The 22,537-nt window shown below is 43.8% G+C and overlaps 2 protein-coding genes across 3 annotated transcripts; one reads left to right on the forward strand and one right to left on the reverse strand.

The window, feature by feature from the left end:
• Nucleotides 1-5,866: 5,866 nt before the first annotated feature.
• wiza (WIZ zinc finger a) lies at nt 5,867-17,593 on the reverse strand. Of its 2 annotated transcripts, none has more exons than XM_071389448.1 (11): nt 17,493-17,593; nt 16,902-16,986; nt 16,211-16,666; nt 15,592-15,978; nt 14,958-15,410; nt 14,561-14,745; nt 8,796-8,970; nt 8,306-8,532; nt 7,412-7,658; nt 7,095-7,260; nt 5,867-6,878 (listed from the first exon to the last, which is right to left on the reverse strand). In XM_071389448.1, the coding sequence occupies exons 2-11, from the start codon at nt 16,921-16,923 to the stop codon at nt 6,686-6,688; spliced, it is 2,511 nt and encodes an 836-aa protein (XP_071245549.1). In that variant the 5' UTR covers nt 16,924-16,986; nt 17,493-17,593; the 3' UTR covers nt 5,867-6,685. The 2 variants fall into 2 exon arrangements, with proteins under 2 accessions (XP_071245549.1, XP_071245548.1); XM_071389447.1 differs by having other exon boundaries at nt 16,902-16,989.
• A 217-nt stretch (nt 17,594-17,810) lies between these two features.
• Nucleotides 17,811-22,099, forward strand: prdx2 (peroxiredoxin 2). Its single transcript, XM_071389451.1, has 6 exons — nt 17,811-17,920; nt 18,776-18,899; nt 19,853-20,006; nt 20,556-20,678; nt 20,942-21,072; nt 21,544-22,099. The coding sequence occupies exons 2-6, from the start codon at nt 18,797-18,799 to the stop codon at nt 21,624-21,626; spliced, it is 594 nt and encodes a 197-aa protein (XP_071245552.1). The 5' UTR covers nt 17,811-17,920; nt 18,776-18,796; the 3' UTR covers nt 21,627-22,099.
• The last annotated feature ends 438 nt before the right edge of the window (nt 22,100-22,537 follow it).

Below are 22,537 nucleotides of genomic sequence, written 5' to 3' on the forward strand. Positions count from 1 at the left end.
TTAGACCTGGGAATGCTGAGTGTCTGCAGGTTTTCACTTCCCCCTTGTACTTGATTGATGAATTAAGGTCACTAATTGGTAAAGAACTCCCCTGTTTGTCTAGGTCTTAATTGAAAGGAAATACCAAAAACCTGCAAACCTTAGGCCTTCCATGGTATGACTTTGACACCCTTGTTCTAGAAGATCAACTGACTGTGTGAATTCACAGAGTCCAGGGTCGTGTTCAGTAAGGAGAACACCTTTTGAAATGGAGCGAAACGGAAGGTATTACTTGAACTTGTCCAATAAGAACGACAGATGTTTGTTTCTTTTGCAAAGTGCTTTGCTACGGTGTGCCCTTCTGAACACGATCCAGTACAGCTCACTGGGCATCAACACAAACTCACGCTTGATATGGTAGCTAAAAATAGTGACACATATCACATAATGTCTCCTCTAGATATTTATATCAAGGACTGTGCCATCACTTCTGCCGGATCAAAGACCGGTGTCCGATGAATGGAGTAGAGCTACCACAGTCATTTATCTTTTAAACAGGCCTATAGTCTGTTTGATCATAGCAGACTTAGCATGCAGAGCCTTTTCACTAATTGGTACAGACTACAGTATCCAAGATGGACCATCATCAGCGTAAAACACATCAAACACAGCTATAAACTCAGGATTACATTAGAAGTAGAACATCCAACTCATATTAGGACATTCAAGTCATAATCCAACTGCTCCAGTCCTTGAATACATCTAGAAACGATATTTTGAGGAGGTTAGGTGAGGGCTGGGTTCTCACTTAAAACAAGCAGGACTTCTATGAAACATCCAACTCATCCGGCCCTGGATATAGACAGAACATCTACGAACTGTCTCAACGATAATCTCTTTTGAGGAGATTAGGCTGTGTTCCAATCATCTCTTTTCAGGAAGGGATTGAGGCTGCATTCTCACTTAAAACAAGCAGGTCCTTTTGAAAAGGGCTCCTCTTCTCATTATTGGGTCATCGGGCATCAATTGGGCCGAACATGGGCTCTACTGCTCTATCCGATCTGTCTAGTAATGACTATGTCCACTCCAGACAGACAGATTGACGAACATGAGTAATCTACCGGCTGCCTCAGACAGACAGACAGACAGGGCACTCTCCCGGCTCAGGGAGTGTAATAAACGCATAGGGTCAATATGGAATGAACAGAATGGGATACAGGAATATGTTATTAGCAGGCTTTAAAAGTAGGCACTTGGGGCTGGAAGCAGATCAGCGAGGGTGGTTGAATGGTTCCTCAGGGACCATCAATACGTCCGTAATGTCTGGTGGAGAAGAGAGGATGGAAGCAGAGAGGTGCCTGAGACAGAAGCGTGATAGATCGATTCCAGAGAGAGGCCCACTGTTTGGAATAGGCAGACACACAGACACCGTGTCGTGCTCTATAAGCCTGGTAGGGATAATGTCCTCTCTCATCCTCGCTCTCTCTACTCTTATACGCCCTCTGACTCAATGATGTGGTTTCTTCTCAACACTCACTATACCAAGAAGAGGCCATTCAGCATTTACGTATGTAACATACTTGAGATACGTCAGGTAGCCTATTTTAGGATAGTCCAGTTGTGGGTAAAGATGCTCATTTAAAATTGTTTAGCAGTTAATTGGGAATTGATCCATTTTTAATAAGGATAATATTTCAAAACCAAAAACGTGTCAAACATCTTAGAGATACTCATATTGTACCAACACAACCTATTTTACCAGCCAGTCTATTCCACTAGCAAAGTAAAAAAGCCTGAATATTAGTTATTTTCGTACCCTATTTGACAGATATAGAAGTATCATTGATCTTCTATTCTAAAACCTCTAGAGTAGTAGTTCATCTGTGGTACATAGATCTTCACTTTATTTGGCTGAAATAAAACTCATCGATCTTCATTCTTCACCATCTAGTGTAGTTTATCTAAGGTAGATTGTGTTTTACTCTATGTGACTGAAATACAACTAGCATCAGTCTTTTAAGTGTGGTTTATCTAAAGTAGATTGTTGAGTGCAGACCTAACACTGATTTAACGACCACCATTCCTCAGGGTCCAGTCCAGGAGGTTAGTGATTAACAGTACAACAGACTGATGAAACAGTAGGGAGTGGAAGGCTGCAGCATCAGGGAGAACTGTAGCCACTGGCCAGACATCATTTATACAGGCAATAAAATTAATGTCCCGGGCCTGCTACTGTCAATGCTGGGAAGCTGTCCTAGCTTTGTGTTGTGTGAAGAGAGCCATGGCCACCACCACCAGACCTGGGTTCAAATAGTATTGGGCTTCATCTACACAGGCAACCCAATTCTGATGTAGTACTTTAGCTGGGCTTATTTGAGTTTGAATAATGAGCTTTACTGGCAGCAATGGCACCAATGGAATAGTCCCAAAAACTCAAAACCTGTCAATCTCAGACGCTAGGCAGGCTCAATGAAACGATTAACGTATTTGAAATATTAGAAATATTATTTTAACCCAGGCCAGATAGCCACAGTCTCAGTCTCACAGTTATGGGGAAACATGTACTGAACTGTTCATCAGCACTGAACCATTTCAACATTCCTTCAGACCAGTGGAGGCTGGTGGAAGGAGCTATAGGAAGACGGGCTCATTGTAATGGCTGGAATGGAATCAATGGAACGGTATCAAACATATCAAACATACGGAAATTACATGTTTGACTCCATTCCATTCCAGCCATTACAATGAGTCCATCCTCATATAGCTCCTCCCACCAGCCTCCTCTGCTTCAGACTGAATTGGTATGAAGTCGCTGTCAGATGTTCTCAGTCTAACGTGTTACTGAAGCCCGAAGACACAACAATGCGGTTTGGATGAGAGAAAACGTGGAATAGAGTGAAAATGATATGGTTCTATTTTCCTTGTATAGAAATAGTTTGAATTGTTTGGATTCTGAGAGAGGGTTTTGTGAAAGTGTTTGTGATGGATTCAAACTCGACGACATGACATTCAAGTTTTAAGTTCTATTTTGGTTCGGTTTGACATTAAGGAATTGGTCATTGTTCTTGGCCAAGTCAACTATAACGGCTTGTTTATTTTTTACAACTACACTATATGGACGAATTGGGCATACTGTAAGACTACCAATTGACATGTCCAATGGCATTGTCAGCAATGAAGGACGGATGGGCCTGGTATTTTATAGAATATAATTATGTATGTAGAAGTTTGGATAAAAAAGTATTTACAGGAGTCAACAGTAATTTCTCGATTTACCCTGCTAGAAAGCCTCTTGTAGCTCATTGTGTTCGTCTTGGGTCTGTTTCTTTTGGTGCTACAGACAGTCACTTTCATTCATCTGTTGGATTTCTTTACATTGTAGTCTCAGCCTAATTTCATTAGACAAGGAACCTTGGACAAACCACTGTTACTGATGTCTTGACCTCAACTCAGTCAAATCAAACTGTATTAGTCACATGCTTTGTAAACAACAGGTGGACTAACAGTGAAACACTTACTTACTGGTCCTTTTCAAACAATGCAGAGTTAAAGATAAAAAATAAAAAAAGTAGATATACAGTATATACATACACTACCGTTCAAAAGCTTGGGGTCACTTAGAAATGTCCTTGTTTTTGAAAGAAAAGCACATTTTTGTCCATTAAAATAACATCAAATTGATCAGAAATACAGTGGAGACATTGTTAATGTTGTAAATGACTATTGTAGCTGGAAACGGCTGATTTATTTATGGAATATCTTTACAGGTGAACACAGGCCCATTATCAGCAACCATCACTCCTGTGTTCCAATGGCACATTGTGTTAGCTAATCCAAGTTTATCATTTTAAAAGACTAATTGATCATTAGAAAACCCTTTTGCAAATATGTTAGCACAGCTGAAAACTGTTGTTCTGATTAAAGAAGCAATAAAACTGGCCTTCTTTAGATTAGTTGAGTATCTGGAGCATCAGCATTTGTGGGTTTGATTACAGGCTTAAAATAGCCAGAAACAAAGGACTTTCTTCTGAAACTCGTCAGTCTATTCTTGTTCTGAGAAATTAAGGCAATTCCATGCGAGAAATTGCCAAGAAACTGAAGATATCGTACAGCGCTGTGTACTACTCCCTTCACAGAACAGCACAAACTGGCTTTAATCAGAATAGAAAGAGGAGTGGGAGGCCCCGGTGCACAACTGAGCAAGAGGACAAGTACATTAGAGTGTCTAATTTGAGAAACAGACGCCTCACAAGTCCTCAACTGGCAGCTTCATTAAATAGTACCCGCAAAACACCAGTCTGAACGTCAACAGTGAGGAGGCGACTCTAGGATGCAAGGACTTTTCTAAGTGACCCTAAACTTTTGAACGGTAGTGTATATATATACAGTACCAGTCAAAAGTTTGGACACACCTACTCATTCAAGCATTTTCTTTATTTTTACTATTTTCTACATTGTAGAATAATAGTGAAGATATCAAAACTATGAAATACCGCATATGGAATCATGTAGTAACCAAAAAAGTGTTAAACAAATCAAAATATATTTTATATTTGAGATTCTTTAAAGTAGCCAACCTTTGCCTTGATGACAGCTTTGCACACTCTTGGCATTCTCTCAACCAGCTTCACCTGGAATGCTTTTCCAACAGTCTTGAAGGAGTTCCCACATATGCTGAATACTTGTTGGCTGCTTTTCCTTCACTCTGCAGTCCAACTCATCTCAAACCATCTCAATTGGTTTGAGGTTGGGTGATTGTGGAGGCCAGGTCATCTGATGTAGCATTAGGATTTTGCTTGTGCAAAATGACCTAGTCCTTGCCCGATGACAAGCATGCCCATAACATTGTGCAGCCACCATCATGCTTGAAAATATGAAGAGTGGTACTCAGTGATGTGTTGTATTGTATTTGCCCCAAACATAACACTTTGTATTCAGGACAGAAAGTTCATTTCTTTGTAACAATTTTTGCAGTTTTACTTTAGTGCCTTATTCCAAACAGGAAGGCATATTTTGGAATATTATTTATTCTGTACAAGCTTCCTTCTTTCCACTCTGTCATTTAGGTTAGTATTTTGGAGTAACTACAATGTTGTTGATCCACCCTCAGTTTTCTCCTTTCACAGCCATTAAATTATGTAACTATTTCAGTCACCATTGGCCTCATGGTGAAATCCCTGAGCTGTTTCCTTCCTCGCTGGCAACTGAGTTTGGAAGGATGCCTGTATCTTTGTATCGACTGGGTATATTGATGCACCATCCAAAGTGTAATTAATAACTTCACCATGCTCAGAGATATTCAATGTCTGCTTTTTAAAAATTTTACCCATCTACCAATAGGTGCCCTTCTTTGCGTGGCATTGGAAAACATCCCTGGTCTTTGTTGTTCAAACTGTGTTTGATAATTCACTGCTCGAATGAAGGACCTTACAGATAATTGGATGTGTGGTGTAGAGATGAGGTAGTCATACAAAAATCATGTTAAACACTATTATTGCACACAGTCCATGCAATTTATGTGAGTTAAGCCAATGTTTACTCCTGAACTTATTTAAGCTTGCCATAACAAAGGGGTTTAATACTTGACTGAAGACATTTCAGCTTTTCATTTTTAATGAATTTGAAAAAATGTCAAAAAACAATTCCACTTTGACATTATGGGGTATTGTGTGTAAGCCATTTTAAATTCAGGTCAATTCAGGCTGTAAACACAAGAAAATGTGGGAAAAGTCAAGGGCTGTGAATACTTTCTGAAGGCACTGTAGGTTGAAAATGTCAGTGAAGACACTTGCCAGCTGGTCAGCGCATGCTCTGAGTACACGTCCTGGTATTCTGTCTGGCTCTGCTGCCTTCAAACCACTAATTACAGAAGAATTCAAGACAAATATAAAACCTTGTCTTATATTTTACTTCAGAAAACAGTTCTACATTTAAAAACATCATTCATAAAAAAGCTAATACAAATTCCTGTACAATAGGGACATTTCAGACCATAATTCAAAAGTGAACATGCTGCCTTCCCTGCTATTTTGCAATTCAACCTATAATGCCACACTGCTTTGAAACAGCTGAAACAAGGGGAATGTATTTAATGCTCGAACAGGCTTTGCCTTACTTCTTCAGTGACATCACTGACTACAGTCTATGGAAACCCATTCCATCCAATGTCAGACTACTATGAATTTAGGTTTCTATGAAAACAATGTGCAATAAACATCCCAATAAAGAAATGGAATGTAACCATTGCTAGACTACTAAGTGGTAGGAATGTGTCATGATGGATGAATGTTAGTTTGTTTGACCCCATGTCTAAGTTACCCCAGCAAGAGTAGTTAGTGAACGTAGACTTCTTCAAATGGCCCAAGTAGGCCCTCTAGAGTTGATATGAGGCTGGTACAGCTATGTCTGTGCTACACTAACCAAGGCTAACAGCTAGAGAGAGAGACAGCTAGCTGGTGGACAAGACTAGTGCTACAGTATATCCACTTTGTGCAGTTATCATTCAAACCAAGTCATTTCTTTAATGCTGAATAAATAAACGAAGGCATCATCCCCCACACACACCTTATTAGTAGGTGTTTTTACCACAGTGTAGACTGAGTTCAACAGTCCTTTGAGGAAAACAAACACATGAACAACAGATAAGACGATCCAACTAAGTGGTAATAAGGACAATGCAGTGAGTGTAGCCATAGTAGTGGACCATTTAAACCACCAGTGGTGCCAGAAGGACCGGGGTGGTGGTGGTGGCTGAGGGTTCGATGCCCGGGACCAGGGGCCGTTCTGGGTCAGGGGGAGGACAGGCCTTGTTGAAGCGGAGGTCCAGGATGTGTTTCTGCAGGTGTCTGATCCAGTCCTCCTGTACTGACTGAGAACCATGGAACACTGCCTCACAGAACCTGAGGGATGGAATAGAACAGAAAGCAAGAGAGAGAAGGTTGGTTAATATTAATATACAAACAGACCAGTGCTTAAACCACATTCTGTGAAACATTGTGGAACCTGTAGTGCAGAGACCCTCGTACGACGCCAATAATAAATCATACAAGTGTGTGACCTCAGGCAATCTGAATACAGCATACATTGAACTGTCAGCATTTTGGCAATCAGCTCACCTGCACTTGAGGGTGTACTCTTTGCCCACTTGTTTAACCAGAGGAGTGGAGGGAGGCCTGGGAACCAGGGAAGGGATGTTTCCTGACCGGGGGGGTTGTTGAGAGCCGCCGTCTCCCTCTGCTCCCTCCGTATGGGCGGTGTCTTTAGGGACCCGCCGCTCAAAACCTGGCAGACGGGTTGGAAAGGGGTTTAAAATCAGTCTACCATAGCTCAACGTTGGTTTTATCAGAGGGCAAACAGGTAGAAAGTTCTGTAGGGTGTGTGTGTGTGTGTGTGTGTGTGTACATGCATGTTTGAGTCGGTTTCCATCTCTCACCTCTAGGAGAGCGTATGTGGTTGAAGTCTCCTCTAGCCCCCTGGGACTGCGTATGAGTGACGGTGTGATGGTGATATGACGAGTGTCCCGTCTCCCCCTGTGACCTTTGACCTTGAGCTGTCCTGGACGAACCCCCGGCGACCCTGGCCACCTCTCGGCCCGCCCTGCGCCCCAGCCCCGCAGCCCTCTGGGCTCCCGAGGGGAAGGAGCCTGAGTCTGTGGAGGGAGAGTGGGACGGGGCGTTCCTCTGGAAGGGGAAAAGAAATCAAGTGTTGGTGAAATTGTTTTCCCTCTAAGTTGGGAAAAATCATCTACATTCACCTAGATTGGTAGTAGAAATAGCATACAGCACACACACAGACTGATGTTAGCAACTACAGAGACCTGTTATTCTATTGGTGTCAACCTGCCGCTTTCCTCTCAACTTAAATCAATAACTGTTAGAGAACGTCCACTCATCTGGTCTCCCCAAGCCTCAGCTACTGTTTAGAAAAGCAAGGACGAATCCCAGCCGCTCTCCTAGACTGAGAGTTGAAGCACTCCTGTCACAGAACTAAGCAGCTGGAAAGTGCCTAAACGTCATGCACTTGAGGGGATGTGATTGTCATTGCTTTTAATCCAAGATTCGGTGATCAGCCCCACTGCCACAAAGCACTTAGATCCAAACCTAATGGGCGCTATACTTAACCAATAAGGCTCGAGGGGTATATTTGCCATATACCACAAACCTCCGAGGTGCCTTATTGTTATTATAAACTGGTTACAAACGTAATTAGAGCAGTAGAAAGAAATGTTGTCATACCTGTGGTATATGGTCTGATATACCACGACTATCAGCCAATCAGCATTCAGGGCTCGAACCACCCAGTTTGTAATAGAAGATATAACACTCACCTTAAACCTGATGTTGAGGTCCCCGTTGCGGTACTGGCGGTGGATCTCGGCGGCCTTGCGGGGCTGCCTCTGTATCCAGGCGCTGAGCAACTCGATGGGGGAGGCCTTCACACCCTCTGCCCTCCACTCCTTAACCCCCAGCTGGCGGAGGTGGGCCCGGGCGTGGCTCGCCAGCGCCGTGCGGTTCTCAAAGTCAAAGCCGCACAGCTCGCAGCACGCATCCCCGGCTGGAAGGAGAGAAGAAGACAGGGGGGTTAAAAACAGACGTTTGACAGTTGAAGCGTTTCACGTGATAAACATTTCTATTTCAGCACTAATTACTAGGCAGGTTACCTAGTTGAATTTTTCTTTTACTAATAATGAAATCAGTCACCTTTGGAAAGAGCTTCTGCTAAATACAATTGCCATCACAGCTGCAATGGAAAACCGTTGCCTGCCACAAATAACCTGTCTGAGATCCGCTGGTCAGGCGTGAGCACTGTTAGTTTACCAGACTGGGAGGATCCATTCTTATCAGGGGAAGGCTTGTCGTTGAGGGAGTAGTCCAGTGGAGGAGTGAACGTCCTCTTAGAGCCCCTGGGAGCCCACGAAGGCTCAGAGAACCTCCTGTGATTGGCCCAGGCCGGGCCGGCGCTGGAGTGAGCGGACGCTGGCTCCCTCTTGACCTACAACACAAAACATCTTTATGATCCATTTCAACAGGTTTTTGGCCATCACAGCCCCCAATCAGAGGAAGGCCCTAAAAAAACTGCCAAAGACTTCAGCCACCCAAGTCATAGACTGTTCTCTCTACAAGTGGTACCGGAGCACCAAGTCTGGGACCAAAAGGCTCCTTAACAGCTTCTACCCCCAAGCCATAAGACCGCTGAACAGTTAATCAAATGGCTAGCTGAACTATTTACATTGACCCCCTTAAGTTATTAATAATCACTCTTTTGCACAGGCTTGATGTACACTCACTGGACTCTAACCACACACTCACACATACTACACTGACACACCAACACACACGCATATTGACACCACACACACGGACATACACACCCATGCATATTGACCCCACACACACGGACATACACACACATGCATACTGACGCCACACACACGGACATACACACACATGCATACTGACGCCACACACACACACACACACACACACACGCATATTGATGCCACACACACGGACATACACACACATGCATATTGACCGCTTTTGTTACTTCTAGGTTAGACTACTGCAATGCTCTACTTTCCGGCTACCTGGATAAAGCACTAAATAAACTTCAGTTAGTGCTAAATACGGATGCTAGAATCCTGACCAGAACCCCAAAATTTGATCATATTACTCCAGTGCTAGCCTCCCTACACTGGCTTCCTGTTAAGGCAAGGGCTGATTTCAAGGTTTACTGTTAACCTACAAAGCGTTACATGGGCTTGCTCCTACCTATCTTTCCGAGTTGGTCCTGCCATACATACCTACACGTACGCTATGGTCACAAGACGCAGGCCTCCTAATTGTCCCTAGAATTTCTAAGCAAACAGCTAGAGGCAGGGCTTTCTCCTATAGATCTAAATTTTTATGGAATGGTCTGCCTACCCAAGTGAGAGACGCAGACTAGGTCTCAACCTTTAAGTCTTTATTGAAGACTCATCTCTTCAGTGGGTCATATGATTGAGTGAAGTCTGGCCCAGGAGTGTTAAGGCGAACGGAAAGGCTCTGGAGCAACGAACCGCCCTTGCTGTCTCTGCCTGGCCGGTTACCCTCTCTCCACTGGGATTCTCTGCCTCTAACCCTATTACAGGGGCTGAGTCACTGGCTTACTGGTGCTCTTCCATGCCGTCCCTAGGAGGGGTACGTCACTTGAGTGGGTTGAGTCACTGACGTGATCTTCCTGTCTGGGTTGGCGCCCCCCCCTTGGGTTGTGCTGTGGCGGAGATCTTTGTGGGCTATACTCGGCCTTGTCTCAGGATGGTAAGTTGGTGGTTGAAGATATCCCTCTAGTGGTGTGGGGGCTGTGCCTTGGCAAAGTGGGTGGGCTTATATCCTGCCTGTTTGGCCCTGTCCGGGGGTATCATCGGATGGGGCCACAGTGTCTCCTGACCCCTCCTGTCTCAGCCTCCAGTATTTATGCTGCATTAGTTTATGTGTCGGGGGGCTAGGGTCAGTTTGTTATATCTGGAGTACTTGTCCTGTCTTATCCGGTGTCCTGTGTGAATTTAAGTATGCTCTCTCTAATTCTCTCTTTCTTTCTCTCTCTCGGAGGACCTGAGCCCTAGGACCATGCCTCAGGACGACCTGACATGATGACTCCTTGCTGTCCCCAGTCCACCTGGCCGTGCTGCTGCTCCAGTTTCAACTGTTCTGCCTGCGGCTATGGAACCCTGACCTGTTCACCGGACGTGCTATCTGTCCCAGACCTGCTGTTTTCAACTCTAGAGACCGCAGGAGCAGTAGAGATACTCTTAATGATCGGCTATGAAAAGCCAACTGACATTTACTCCTGAGGTGCTGCACCCTCGACAACTACTGTGATTATTATTATTTGACCATGCTGGTCATTTATGAACATTTGAACATCTTGGCCATGTTCTGTTATAATCTCCACCCGGCACAGTCAGAAGAGGAATGGCCACCCCTCATAGCCCGGTTCCTCTCTAGGTTTCTTCCTAGGTTTTGGCCTTTCTAAGGAGTTTTTCCTAGCCACCGTGCTTCTACACCTGCATTATTTGCTGTTTGGGGTTTTAGGCTGGGTTTCTGTACAGCACTTTGAGATATCAGCTGATGTAAGAAGGGCTTCATAAATACATTTGATTTGACATACACACACATGCATACTGACGCCACACACACACACACATGCATATTAATGCCACACACACGGCCACACACACAGACATACACACACACACACAAACACGCTGCTGTTACTCTGTTCATTATCTATGCATAGTCACTTTTCCCCTACCTACATAAACATATTACCTCTATTAGCTCAACTAACCTTCACCCCCGCACATTGACTCGGTACCTTGTATATAGCCTCGTTGTTACTTTTTTGTGTCGTTAAACAAAAATTCTAAGGGCAGTAAGGCACATTCCCGCATATGACCAAATTCAATGTTTTTGCTTACTGTTTCATACACATGAAAGAAAGAAGAAGAAAAATACACGTAGCTATGAGGAGTCAACGTTTAAATTCGTAGCTACATCCATTGTAAGAAGAAGATGACAATGGTGGTCAGATCAAAAACTAAAACAGTTGACTCATGGCTCGATGATTGTGAGTTCTCCAACATAGGGCAGATGAGAGATGTGTATATATATGTGTGTATAAATATACACACACAGTTGAAGTCGGAAGTTTACATACACTTAGGCTGGACTCATTAAAACTGGTTTTTCAACCACTCCACAAATGTCTTGTTAACAAACTATAGTTTTGGCAATTCGGTTAGGATATCTACTTTGTGCATGATACAAGTAATTTTTCCAACAATTGTTTACTGACAGATTATTTCACTGTATCACAATACCAGTGGGTCTGGAAGTTTACATAGACTAAGTTGATTGTGCCTTTAAACAGCTTGGACAATTCCAGAAAATGATGTCATGGCTTTAGAAGCTTCTGATAGGCTAATTGACATCATTTGAGTCAATTGGAGGTGTACCTGTGGATGTATTTCAAGGCCTACCTTCAAACTCAGTGCCTCTTTGCTTGACATCATGGGAAGATCTAAAGAAATCAGCCAAGACTTCAGAAAAAAAATTGTAGACCTCCACAAGCCTGGTTCATCCTTGGGAGCAATTTCCAAACGCCTGAAGGCACCACGTTCATCTGTACAAACAATAGTACGCAAGTATAAACACCATGGGACCACGCAGCCGTCATGCCGCTCAGGAAGGAGACGAGTTCTGTCTCCTAAAGATGAACGTACTTTAGTGCAAAAAGTGCAAATCAATCTCAGAACAACAGCAAAGGACCTTGTGAAGATGCTGGAGGAAACAGGCACAAAAGTATCTATATCCACAGAAAAACGAGTCCTGTATCGACATAACCTGAAAGGCCACTCAGCAAGGAAGAAGCCACTGCTCCAAAACCGCCATAAAAAAGCCAGACTACGGTTTGCAACTGCACATGGGGACAAAGATCGTACTTTTTAGAGAAATGTCCTCTGGTCTAATGAAACAAAAATAGAACTGTTTGGCCATAATGACCATCATTATGTTTGGAGGAAAAAGGGGATGCTTGCAAGCCGAAGAACACCATCCCAACCGTGAAGCACTGGGGTGGCAGCATCATGTTGTGGGGGTGCTTTGCTGCAGGAGGGACTAGTGCACCTCACAAAATAGATGGCATCATGAGGATGGAAAATGATGTGGATATATTCAAGCAACATCTCAAGACATCAGTCAGGAAGTTAAAGCTTGGTCGCAAATGGGTCTTCCAAATGGACAATGACCCCAAGCATACTTCCAAAGTTGTGACAAAATGGCTTAAGAACAAAGTCAAGGTATTGGAGTGGCCATCACAATGCCCTGACCTCAATTCCATAGAAAATGTGGGCAGAACTGAAAAAGAGTTTGCGAGCAAGGAGGCCTACAAACCTGACTCATTTACACCAGCTCTGTCAGGAGGAATGGGCCAAAATTCACCCAACTTATTTTGGGAAGCTTGTGGAAGGCTACCCAAACGTTTGACCCAAGTTAAACAATTTAAAGGCAATGCTAGCAAATACTAATTGAGTGTATGTAAACTTCTGACCCACTGGGAATGTGATGAAAGAAATAAAAGCCGAAATAAATCATTTTACTATTATTCTGACATTTCACATTCTTAAAATAAAATGGTGATCCTAACTGACCTAAGACAGGGAATTGTTACTAGGATTAAATGGAATTGTGAAAAACTGAGTTTAAATGTATTTGGCTAAGGTGTATGTAAACTTCCAACTTCAACTGTATGTATGCATGTATAATCACACACACACACACACGTTCAAAAGTTTGGGGTCACTTAGAAATGTCCTTGTTTTTGAAAGAAATGCACATTTTTTGTCCATTAAAATAACTTGTTAATATTGTAAATTACTATTGTAGCTGGAAACAGCTGATTTTTTATGGAATATCTACATAGGTATACAGAGGCCCATTATCAGCAACCATCACTCCTGTGTTCCAATGGCACGTTGTGTTAGCTAATCCAAGTTTATCATTTTAAAAGGCTAATTGATCATTAGAAAACCCTTTTGCAATTATGTTAGCACAGCTGAAAACTGTTGTTCTGATTAAAGAAGCAATAAAACTGGGCTTCTTTCGACTAGTTGAGTATCTGGAGCATCAGCATTTGTGGGTTCGATTACAGGCTCAAAATGGCCAGAAACAAAGGACTTTCTTCTGAAACTCGTCAGTCTATTCTTGTTCTGAGAAATTAAGGCTATTCCATGCGAGACACTGCGAAGAAACTGAAGATCTCGTAGAACGCTGTGTACTAGCCCCTTCACAGAACAGCGCAAACTGGCCCTAACCAGAATAGAAAGAGTGGGAGGCCCCGGTACACAACTGAGCAAGACGACCAGTACATTAGAGTGTCTAGTTTGAGAAACAGACGCCTCACAAGTCCTCAACTGGCAGCTTCATTAAATAGTACCCGCAAAACACCAGTCTCAACGTCAACAGTGAAGAGGCGACTCCGGGATGCTGGCCTTCTAGGCAGAGTTGCAAAGAAAAAGCCATCTCTCTGTCCAGTGGCTGTGTTCTTTTGCCCATCTTAATCTTTTCTTTTTATTGGCCAGTCTGAAATATGGCTTTTTCTTTGCAACTCTGCCTAGAAGGCCAGCATCCCGGAGTCGCCTCTTCACTGTTGACATTGAGACTGGTGTTTTGCAGGTATTAACTGCCCAGAGTCATATTGCTTACGATGCACATCATTTTATTATCAGAGCGTGCCAGTGGACTTCTGGAAAGTATGCTTTAGTGAGAAAGTGCTGGGATCAGGTACAACTATGTTTACCTACCCTCAAAATGAATATTTATGAGCAAATTCCCCCCACCCACAACTTCTCAACTCAATGCATTTTTTTTAAATTTGAAGAGGTTGGGCTGAAATTGGGGTTGAGCGTTACCCTTTAAGCAGAAGTTATGATTCGCCCCTTAGTGCCTTGCTCGAGGGCACAACCGCAGCCGGTACGTAGCACATGACGAGATATTGACCTGCCCTCCATTGCCAACTGGACTGCACACATACACACACTCACCTGGGTGGCAGTGGCACTGCCCTCCTTCAGCAGGATGTCTCTCAGCAGGTCGATGGGCGACTCGTTGACAGACCACATGACTCCCAGCTGGCGCAGGTGGGAGCGGGCGTGGCAGGACAGGGCCTTGCGGCTGTCAAAGAACTGGCCACAGAATTCACAGGTGATCATGAGCTCCTGGTCTGAACCTGGGGAAGGGAAAGGGAGGGAGGGATTTGTCCCTTGACATGTCACTGCATTTAGCTATGCTGCTTTGACTGAATGGATGGTCAATGGTCTGAGTGCAGTTATTCAATGGTAAAACAGAAAAACACAAATAGAAGAGGGACTTTTACATCAAACGAATTAGAAACCACAGAATTTATACCACTTGGTCAAAAAGATAGGACCCACATCTTACCGGAGTTGAAGGACTGGCCATTTTTGGCCCACTTCTGAGAACCCTGAGATCCATTACTGCTGCTGTACCCCCCAAGCGGACTGGAGAACCCCACATCCAGCTCCATCTCCAGGGGCTCCGGCTTGGGATAGACCAGGGTGGAGCCTTTCTTGGCCTTGGACCTGGGATTGTGGCTGGAGGCCAAGGGGCTGAGGTGGGCGTTAGCTGGGGATCTAGCTGGAGACCTGGCTGGGGCTGGAGACTGAGAAGGGGTCTTGGTGGTGGTGTTACTGGTTCGTACCGATGCAGCGGCCGCAAGCACGCCGCTGCTGACCAGCTGCTGGACCGTGTCGATGGCCGACGCCTTGCCCAGGAGGTCGGTGACGCCGAGCTGGCGCAGGTGAGAGCGGGAGTGGCTTGCTAGGCCTTTGCGGTTCTCAAACTCCTCACCGCACAACACACAGGTGAACTCACCTGTATTTCAAATAATATGTTTTTGATGAATCACTTGAGGTTTTATTATTTACCTTTCTTGTTCTGTTCTTTGAATTGTGACATCCTTCTAAAATACTTAAACTCAAATGACTAAATTTGACTTAAACTAAATGGATGTACCAATCGCAGATTGCCCCTTTAAAAATAACTTGAAACTCACCCGTGCTGAGCCTATGATCCTGTGGAGCAGTTCCTTCTGATGCGGAGGGCTTGGGCCGTTTGTTGGAGGGAGGCTGGTGAAGGGAGGAGGAGGGGGATCCTTTATGTCTAGCAGGCGATGTGGACGAACCAGAGCCGGAGGGCCGTTTGTTAGAGTTAGAAGACATAGAAGGGTTATAGACGTTGAGACCTTCACTTGCTATAGGTTGGAGGTCTTCCGCTTCCATGATCTGGTAGAGGAATTCTATTGGTCCTCCTTTCGTCTCGGTGTTCTCGGTGATGCCGAACTGGCGCAAGTGGGCCCGGCAGTGACTGGCCAGGCCTTTGCGGGACTCATACCAGGCGCCGCACAATTGGCACACATGCACCTCGTCATTGGTGTCCATCGCTGTATAGGCAGGGGAGGAGCCAGAGACTGGTGTTAGAAAGTGCCATGTTATACTTGAGGTTAATAATGTCATTACATAAGAACAGAAATATCTATCTGTATACATGTAATGGTACAACGTTCAATTCCACAAATATAATAGGCCTAATATGTGACTTCCCGATGACAAACATCTAATAACGGAACACTTAAAATATCCACTCCAATCGAAAACACCCAGGCTGAGACTTACCCAGGGTGAGGGGGGCATCCGTCTCCTGCGGTGCCCAGGCAGGCTTGGCCGAGGCCAGGCTCGCTCCCCCTGAGGGCGATGGTGTCTTGCCTGCTGTTAGGAACGACGACATGGAAGACTGCCGAGGCTTGGCCAAAACTGTCCCTTTACGAGCTACCTTGGATATATTATTCTGTGGGGTTGTCACTACTTTGACTCTACCCCCAAGAGGCGACTCCTTCTGGGAGATGAGTGTCCCTGACACCTTGGGTTTTTTGGGTGAAGAGTAGACGGGTTTGGGTGGCTGCATGGAACCGTCCCTGTCCTGAATCAGCTGGTAGAGTAAGTCGATGGGAGCTCCGCTGTTGTCCGAGACAGCCACGCCGAGCTGACGGAGGTGGAGTCTGGCGTGACTGGAGAGACCCCGCCGCGTCTCGAAGTAGGTCCCGCACACCTCACACATAACCGGGGCCGGGGCTGTGGGACAAGAGAGAGAGGAGGGAGGGAGGAGAGGAGGAAGGGAAGAAGAGAGGAGGAAGAGAAGAGAGGAGGAAGGGAAGAGAGGAAGTGGTGCAGAGGAAATAGTCAGAGTGGGAGTGTAAATCCAGAGACATTCTGAATCTGAGGCAAAACTATGCTTCTAATCAAAAATGGTTCCAACTGGCTCAGACTATAATTCATGCACACCTTCTCTTTTCCTCTTTGTTCTTACCCTCTTCTTTTGTGTTCTCCATGAGTGCGGGTGACTGGATGACTTTGATTCCAGGGTTGAAGATAGAACTAGCCTAGGATGTTGTCTTCTTCCATACATAAGATAATTGAGAGGGGGGAAATGGATAGAAAACATATGGTGTATGTCTTAGCAGCTCATTGGTTAGAAAGTAACTGAAACAGCATGCTGCATCCAGTCAATTCAGACCACTCTGATTTGGTCATAAGTTACCAGTTCCAACTCGAGGGCTGTCAAACTTATTGAATGACACTCAGACCAGCAACAGCAGCTGAGCCGAGTTCCCTTTCAATAGATGTAACTTAAACAGAGACAGGAGTTAATTTGCTCAGATTGTAATGATTTGAAAATACAACTCCACAGCTTGGCTATCAGACTCAATTTAGCAAAAAAGAATGCGTAAACTGGTATTGTAGTTTGTTAGCTAAATGACTGCACTTTGCTAGCTAACGTTAGCTTGCTGGCTAGATAGCTAGGTTTGTTGAAAACTGGATTTGTCAGAGAAGAGGATACTTCACAATAAGACATGATAGGTAGCTAATAACTTAACTAGTTAAACAGACCAGAACTCACCGAAAATATACCTATATTGTCCTCTCGAAAAAATTTACTCGACAATTTAACCCATGTTCCACCATTAGCGCCTGTAAAGAGTTTACAGCAGTCGTTTCCGGGTCAAAATATGTACTTATACAAATTAAAAGTCCTTGTTTTAAATCCATCGATTGAACATTAAAAAAGTATAATATAATGTGGTGTCATTCCACAGAAACACTTTTGTGTATACATATTGTAATATCAGAAAGTGTTTGAATTTAAATTAATCACACAACAAGCTATCTAATTCGATTGACATTTATTTTTAACGACTTCTCTGGCGACTTTTATTTTGAAAACAAAATCTTTTAAAACGTATAGGGAAGTTCTTTCTTCTGGATTAGCGGCTTTCACACCATTGCAGTAAACCGCAACACAAACTCTTTAGTCCTTTCACAAGAAACGTAAGTATATATTAGATACTTCGACAATCACTCCGTGCATATTATGCTTAGTGTATTTTTCAGCTGCAAACATGTCGCTACTTTTGCTGTGGTTGCAAAGTTGCAGACAAAAGAAACCGGCTAACAACTAACGTTAGCTAGGCATTGTGGGTCAAGCCTCCTTGTATTTGTGGCCTCTGTTTTACTAACTGGTTCTTTGTCCCTTTGAACAGTTTGGTGGGTGTGGGGGTTTGGCACCTTATTAGCCAATTAGCTAACTAGTTGTAATGTAACTAACTGCATAGCTGGCTAGTAAATTCATGCATACAATACTATTGAATTGTTTCATTGTTAATGCATTGAAATGCCTTGTTAACGTTAGTTCCAAACCCAACAATGTAGTAATCAATATCCCGACACTTGAGTGAGAAGTTACTATTTTAATGGCTCAATTATTTGATAACGACCGTTGAATGTCAACGGAGTATAAAATGTCTTCATTGGGCAAGGTTTAAGGCTACACTGTACAACCTTTGTTCTCACGCACAGCCTTGAACAACTGACTTGCATGTGACTAGGCTTGGTATTGGCAAGTTGATCCTGCAGCATTGTACAGCTAGGTAGGTAGTACAGCACTGCAGTAGAATTGAGATCAGTGTAAAAAAAACCTGGAGCTTTGAGCATTTTTCTAAAACGTTTGGTTTTATTACTTACTTTGACTGATTTACTTTTCATATGCTTGTTAAAAAGGAGTGAGAGGCTCCTGGACCATAGCCTACTAGATAGACTCCACCCTATTTGCTTTGCCATATTGAGACGAAGTTCCACACTTGATTCACTGTTTATTGACTTTGCTGGGTCGTTTGTCTTTCCCAGTGAGCTGTCATTGTCACAACCATGTCATCTGGAAACGCTAAGATAGGCCAGCCGGCCCCACAGTTCAAAGCCACTGCTGTGGTGGACGGACAGTTCAAAGATATCCAGCTGTCTGACTACATGGGTAAGGACTTTATGATTTTCTCTAAATGACCATTTTATTGGCAGGTCAGTCGTTTACAGGTTACCATCTAACAACAAAGTTGCTGAAACATCAGAATGTTACCATGGTTACTCCATGGGATATCAGTCTGGAAGAAGTTGATTTAAAGAGGCAGTAGTCTCTACAAGCCAGAATGTTGTATACAATTATATTTGAGGTTACTTCACTGGTTGTAACGTTACTTGCTGTTGGTACTTTTGGCGGTAGGAGGAGGACTTTTTTTCGGCACCGGTAGGTCCAAATGTAACCGAAAGTAGTTGACCACAGCGCGTTTCCTCGCAATCAGCTAGCAGTGTTTTCCATTAAATCTGGTTCGGTTAGACTCGGCCATATTGTGCAAGTGTTTGTCACGTGCGAATTGCGTTAGTATTGAAATCAAAAATCGGAAGTACAAACAGTTATACAGACCAGTGTACTGAAAGTCGGTTTAATAACACTACTCTGAATATTTTGTCTAAATTTGAGTAGCTGAAGGACAAACCGCACAGACAACAGGTAGAGCAAGTTAAAATTGTATTTTATTCAACATTCTGGCTTGAAATGACCATTTTCACCCATGTCACAGGCTGTATATACCAATTAATTTGTTTTTACAGCCTGATTAATCAGACTAACTACGAAGCTAAGGGTCTTCATTGTCTTTAACAACCATGCAGAACTACTCATGGCGCCAGTTTTAACAAGGCCAGTCAGCCGTGTGTGTGCAGGGTACAGAATAGTTCATATTCTGACTGGCTAGAATGTAACTGTCTTATGTCACCTTCCAGGATGCAAGTACTAGGCTATAGAGTAACATGTACACCACTGGCACCTGGAGCCAAATCAGCTACTCAGTGTTATTGCTGTCCCAAGAGACTAGGCCTACATGTACCCAAACACACTTCTGACTCCTCTCCTGCGTGTGTCCCCTCCAGGGAAGTACGTGGTGTTCTTTTTCTACCCGCTGGACTTCACTTTCGTGTGCCCCACTGAGATCGTGGCCTTCAGCGACCAGGCCGAGGAGTTCCGAAAGATCGGCTGTGAGGTCATAGGCGCCTCCACAGACTCTCACTTCAGCCACCTGGCCTGGTAAGAACTGGTTTAGACTTTTGCGCATTGAGTTTTAGTAATTTCTGTTGATGGGAACTTTAAAAGCATGGAGACATACACTAGGGTTGAATATTCCTGCACCTCGATCAGAACGGTCAAGAGGCTGACCTATTTCAACTGATAACAAATGTATCTGCATTTCTCTGTCAGTGTAAAATGCTTTCCAGTTGTCCACATCTGCCAATTGTAAAAAAAATGTAAACAGGCGTTTGAGTACACTCCCATGCTCTGGCTATCTCGTCTCTGCCTGCTGTACTGCCTAGTGGTGATAAGTGCCACAGCTCTTAGAAGAACTAACGGTCACTGGACTCAATCCAACAATGGTTTTAGAATCCTACCTCTATGTAGTTTACATTTGCATGAATTGTTAATTTACTTTGACTATTACTGTGTGAATGTCAGCATTCAGAATTTTTAATTTGACTTTGTTACTATGTGATACTCACTACATCCTTAATGAAGCGTAAACAAGGGCTGTATTTGAGTTTATGTTATGACATTGTGCCCTTTCCCTCTCCCTCCCTATAGGATCAACACCCCCAGGAAGCAGGGTGGTTTGGGACCAATGAACATCCCCCTTGTGGCTGACCTCACCCAGTCTATCTCCAGAGACTACGGAGTGCTGAAGGAGGACCAGGGCATCGCTTACAGGTCAGTTATTTACGACACTGCCGTCAGTAGTGTGTATGTGAAACCTCTGTATACAAAGGTGCTATTTGAAGTTTAGTGTGCACTTGCAAGGTTATTGTTAAATGAATGAGTGTGTGTGCTTAATTTTTCATTTGATTCACTTTCATGTTGGCTGACTTTATGATTTTACTCTTGTATTGGATATTGATTCAAGCATGTAGTCTCAGATGCCCCGTGTGGCCTTCTGACCCTCTCACTGTCTGCTTCCTCTCGCTCTCTCTCAGGGGTCTGTTTGTGATTGACGACAAGGGCATCCTGAGGCAGATCACCATCAACGACCTTCCAGTGGGCCGCTCTGTGGACGAGACCCTACGTCTGGTGCAGGCCTTCCAGCACACAGACAAATACGGAGAGGGTAAGCGATTTAGCAGGTTTTTGCTTCCTAGTTATTTCAAGAGCCAGCACAGGGCTCTACAGTGTGACCACTTACTTGCATATGGGGGAAAATATTTACCTGTGCGACCTGGAATTTTTGATCCCCAACATTTTTTGACATGGGTGCTCCTTGTAAAAAAAATCTGTTTTAATAAAAAGTATGCGTAAGAGCCCTGCAGCATCTGGATCCAGTCTCATTGCTATGCACACAGGACATTCCAACACTAGTTGTTTTTATTTGGCATGAAGTCATTCAGTTAACAGATCAAGCGATCATTTCTCTTTACAACACCTAATACCATTTCATTAGTCTCTTTTTATATGGGAGCTCACTTTCAAACGTGTGGAATGTGTTTGGAAAACATGGAATTTTTACCATTGGTTAGGAATTGTTTGAATATTCCATGTCAGTGTGACTCATCCTGGGCTTGTCCCTCTCTTCCTGTGATAGTGTGTCCCGCTGGCTGGAAGCCAGGCAGTGACACCATCGTCCCCGACATCCAGAAGAGCAAGGAGTTCTTCTCCAAACAGTGACAACACAACAGAGCCTCAGGCCGTGTCCAAAATGGCACCCTATATAGTGCATATGGACGCCGGTCAAAATAGTGCACTTTACAGTGAATGGGGTGCCATTTCCGACCCACGCTCTGTCTCTCCTGAGATGTCCTAGCACTTACCTTCAGATGGGAAGTCCTCCCTTCAGCAACAATCTCTTGGTGTCCAACCCACACTTATACATAAGTTTTAAAGAACTTGTTAGACTCCCACTCTTCTATCTGTATGACAAATAAGCTACTGGTGGAAACAGTTTATTCTAGTCCCATGCACTGAAAGTGTTTTTTTGTTTGTGCTCTTTTCTCAAGTGTTAAAAGCATTGAATATTTTGTACCTCACAATTGTTAACTACTCAGTCGACTGTCACGGGACATTAATAACAACAAATGGGGAAAATAATGATTTACATGTTGGCTGTGTTTTGTCTGAAAAATAAAACTAAGTGGAGGTTGTTTGTTGTCATGTGTGAAATTTTGTTTTGACCACTAGGTGGAGCGCTATCGCCACTTTGCCAGTTTCTCTCCTAAATCCGTTGACAGATCTGCTTCAACAGTGGTAGGTGGTGATCTAAAAGGTTTTGTAAGATTGTGTAATGTGGAGAATTCCCAGCACAGTCTATCAGTAGGATATCCTGCACCCTAGATTGGATTCCTTGAAGCAGGCTATGTTATAAAAGCACTGTCAGTCATCGGATGACACCTTTTCTATAAAGTTGGGCTCCAAATAAATGCAGAGAACCTACCGCTCTCCGCATCCAACCCCTACCCTGCCTTCCCTAGACCATTGGCTAACTGTTCAGGATAAGTACTAGGGCTTAGCTCTAGTTTAGATATGTAATATGGATGTCTTCCTTTGGCTGGAGTTGAATTAAGATGACTTTGCTCGAGCTC

Source organism: Salvelinus alpinus, chromosome 2, assembly GCF_045679555.1.
Source record: "Salvelinus alpinus chromosome 2, SLU_Salpinus.1, whole genome shotgun sequence".
NCBI lineage: Eukaryota > Metazoa > Chordata > Actinopteri > Salmoniformes > Salmonidae > Salvelinus > Salvelinus alpinus.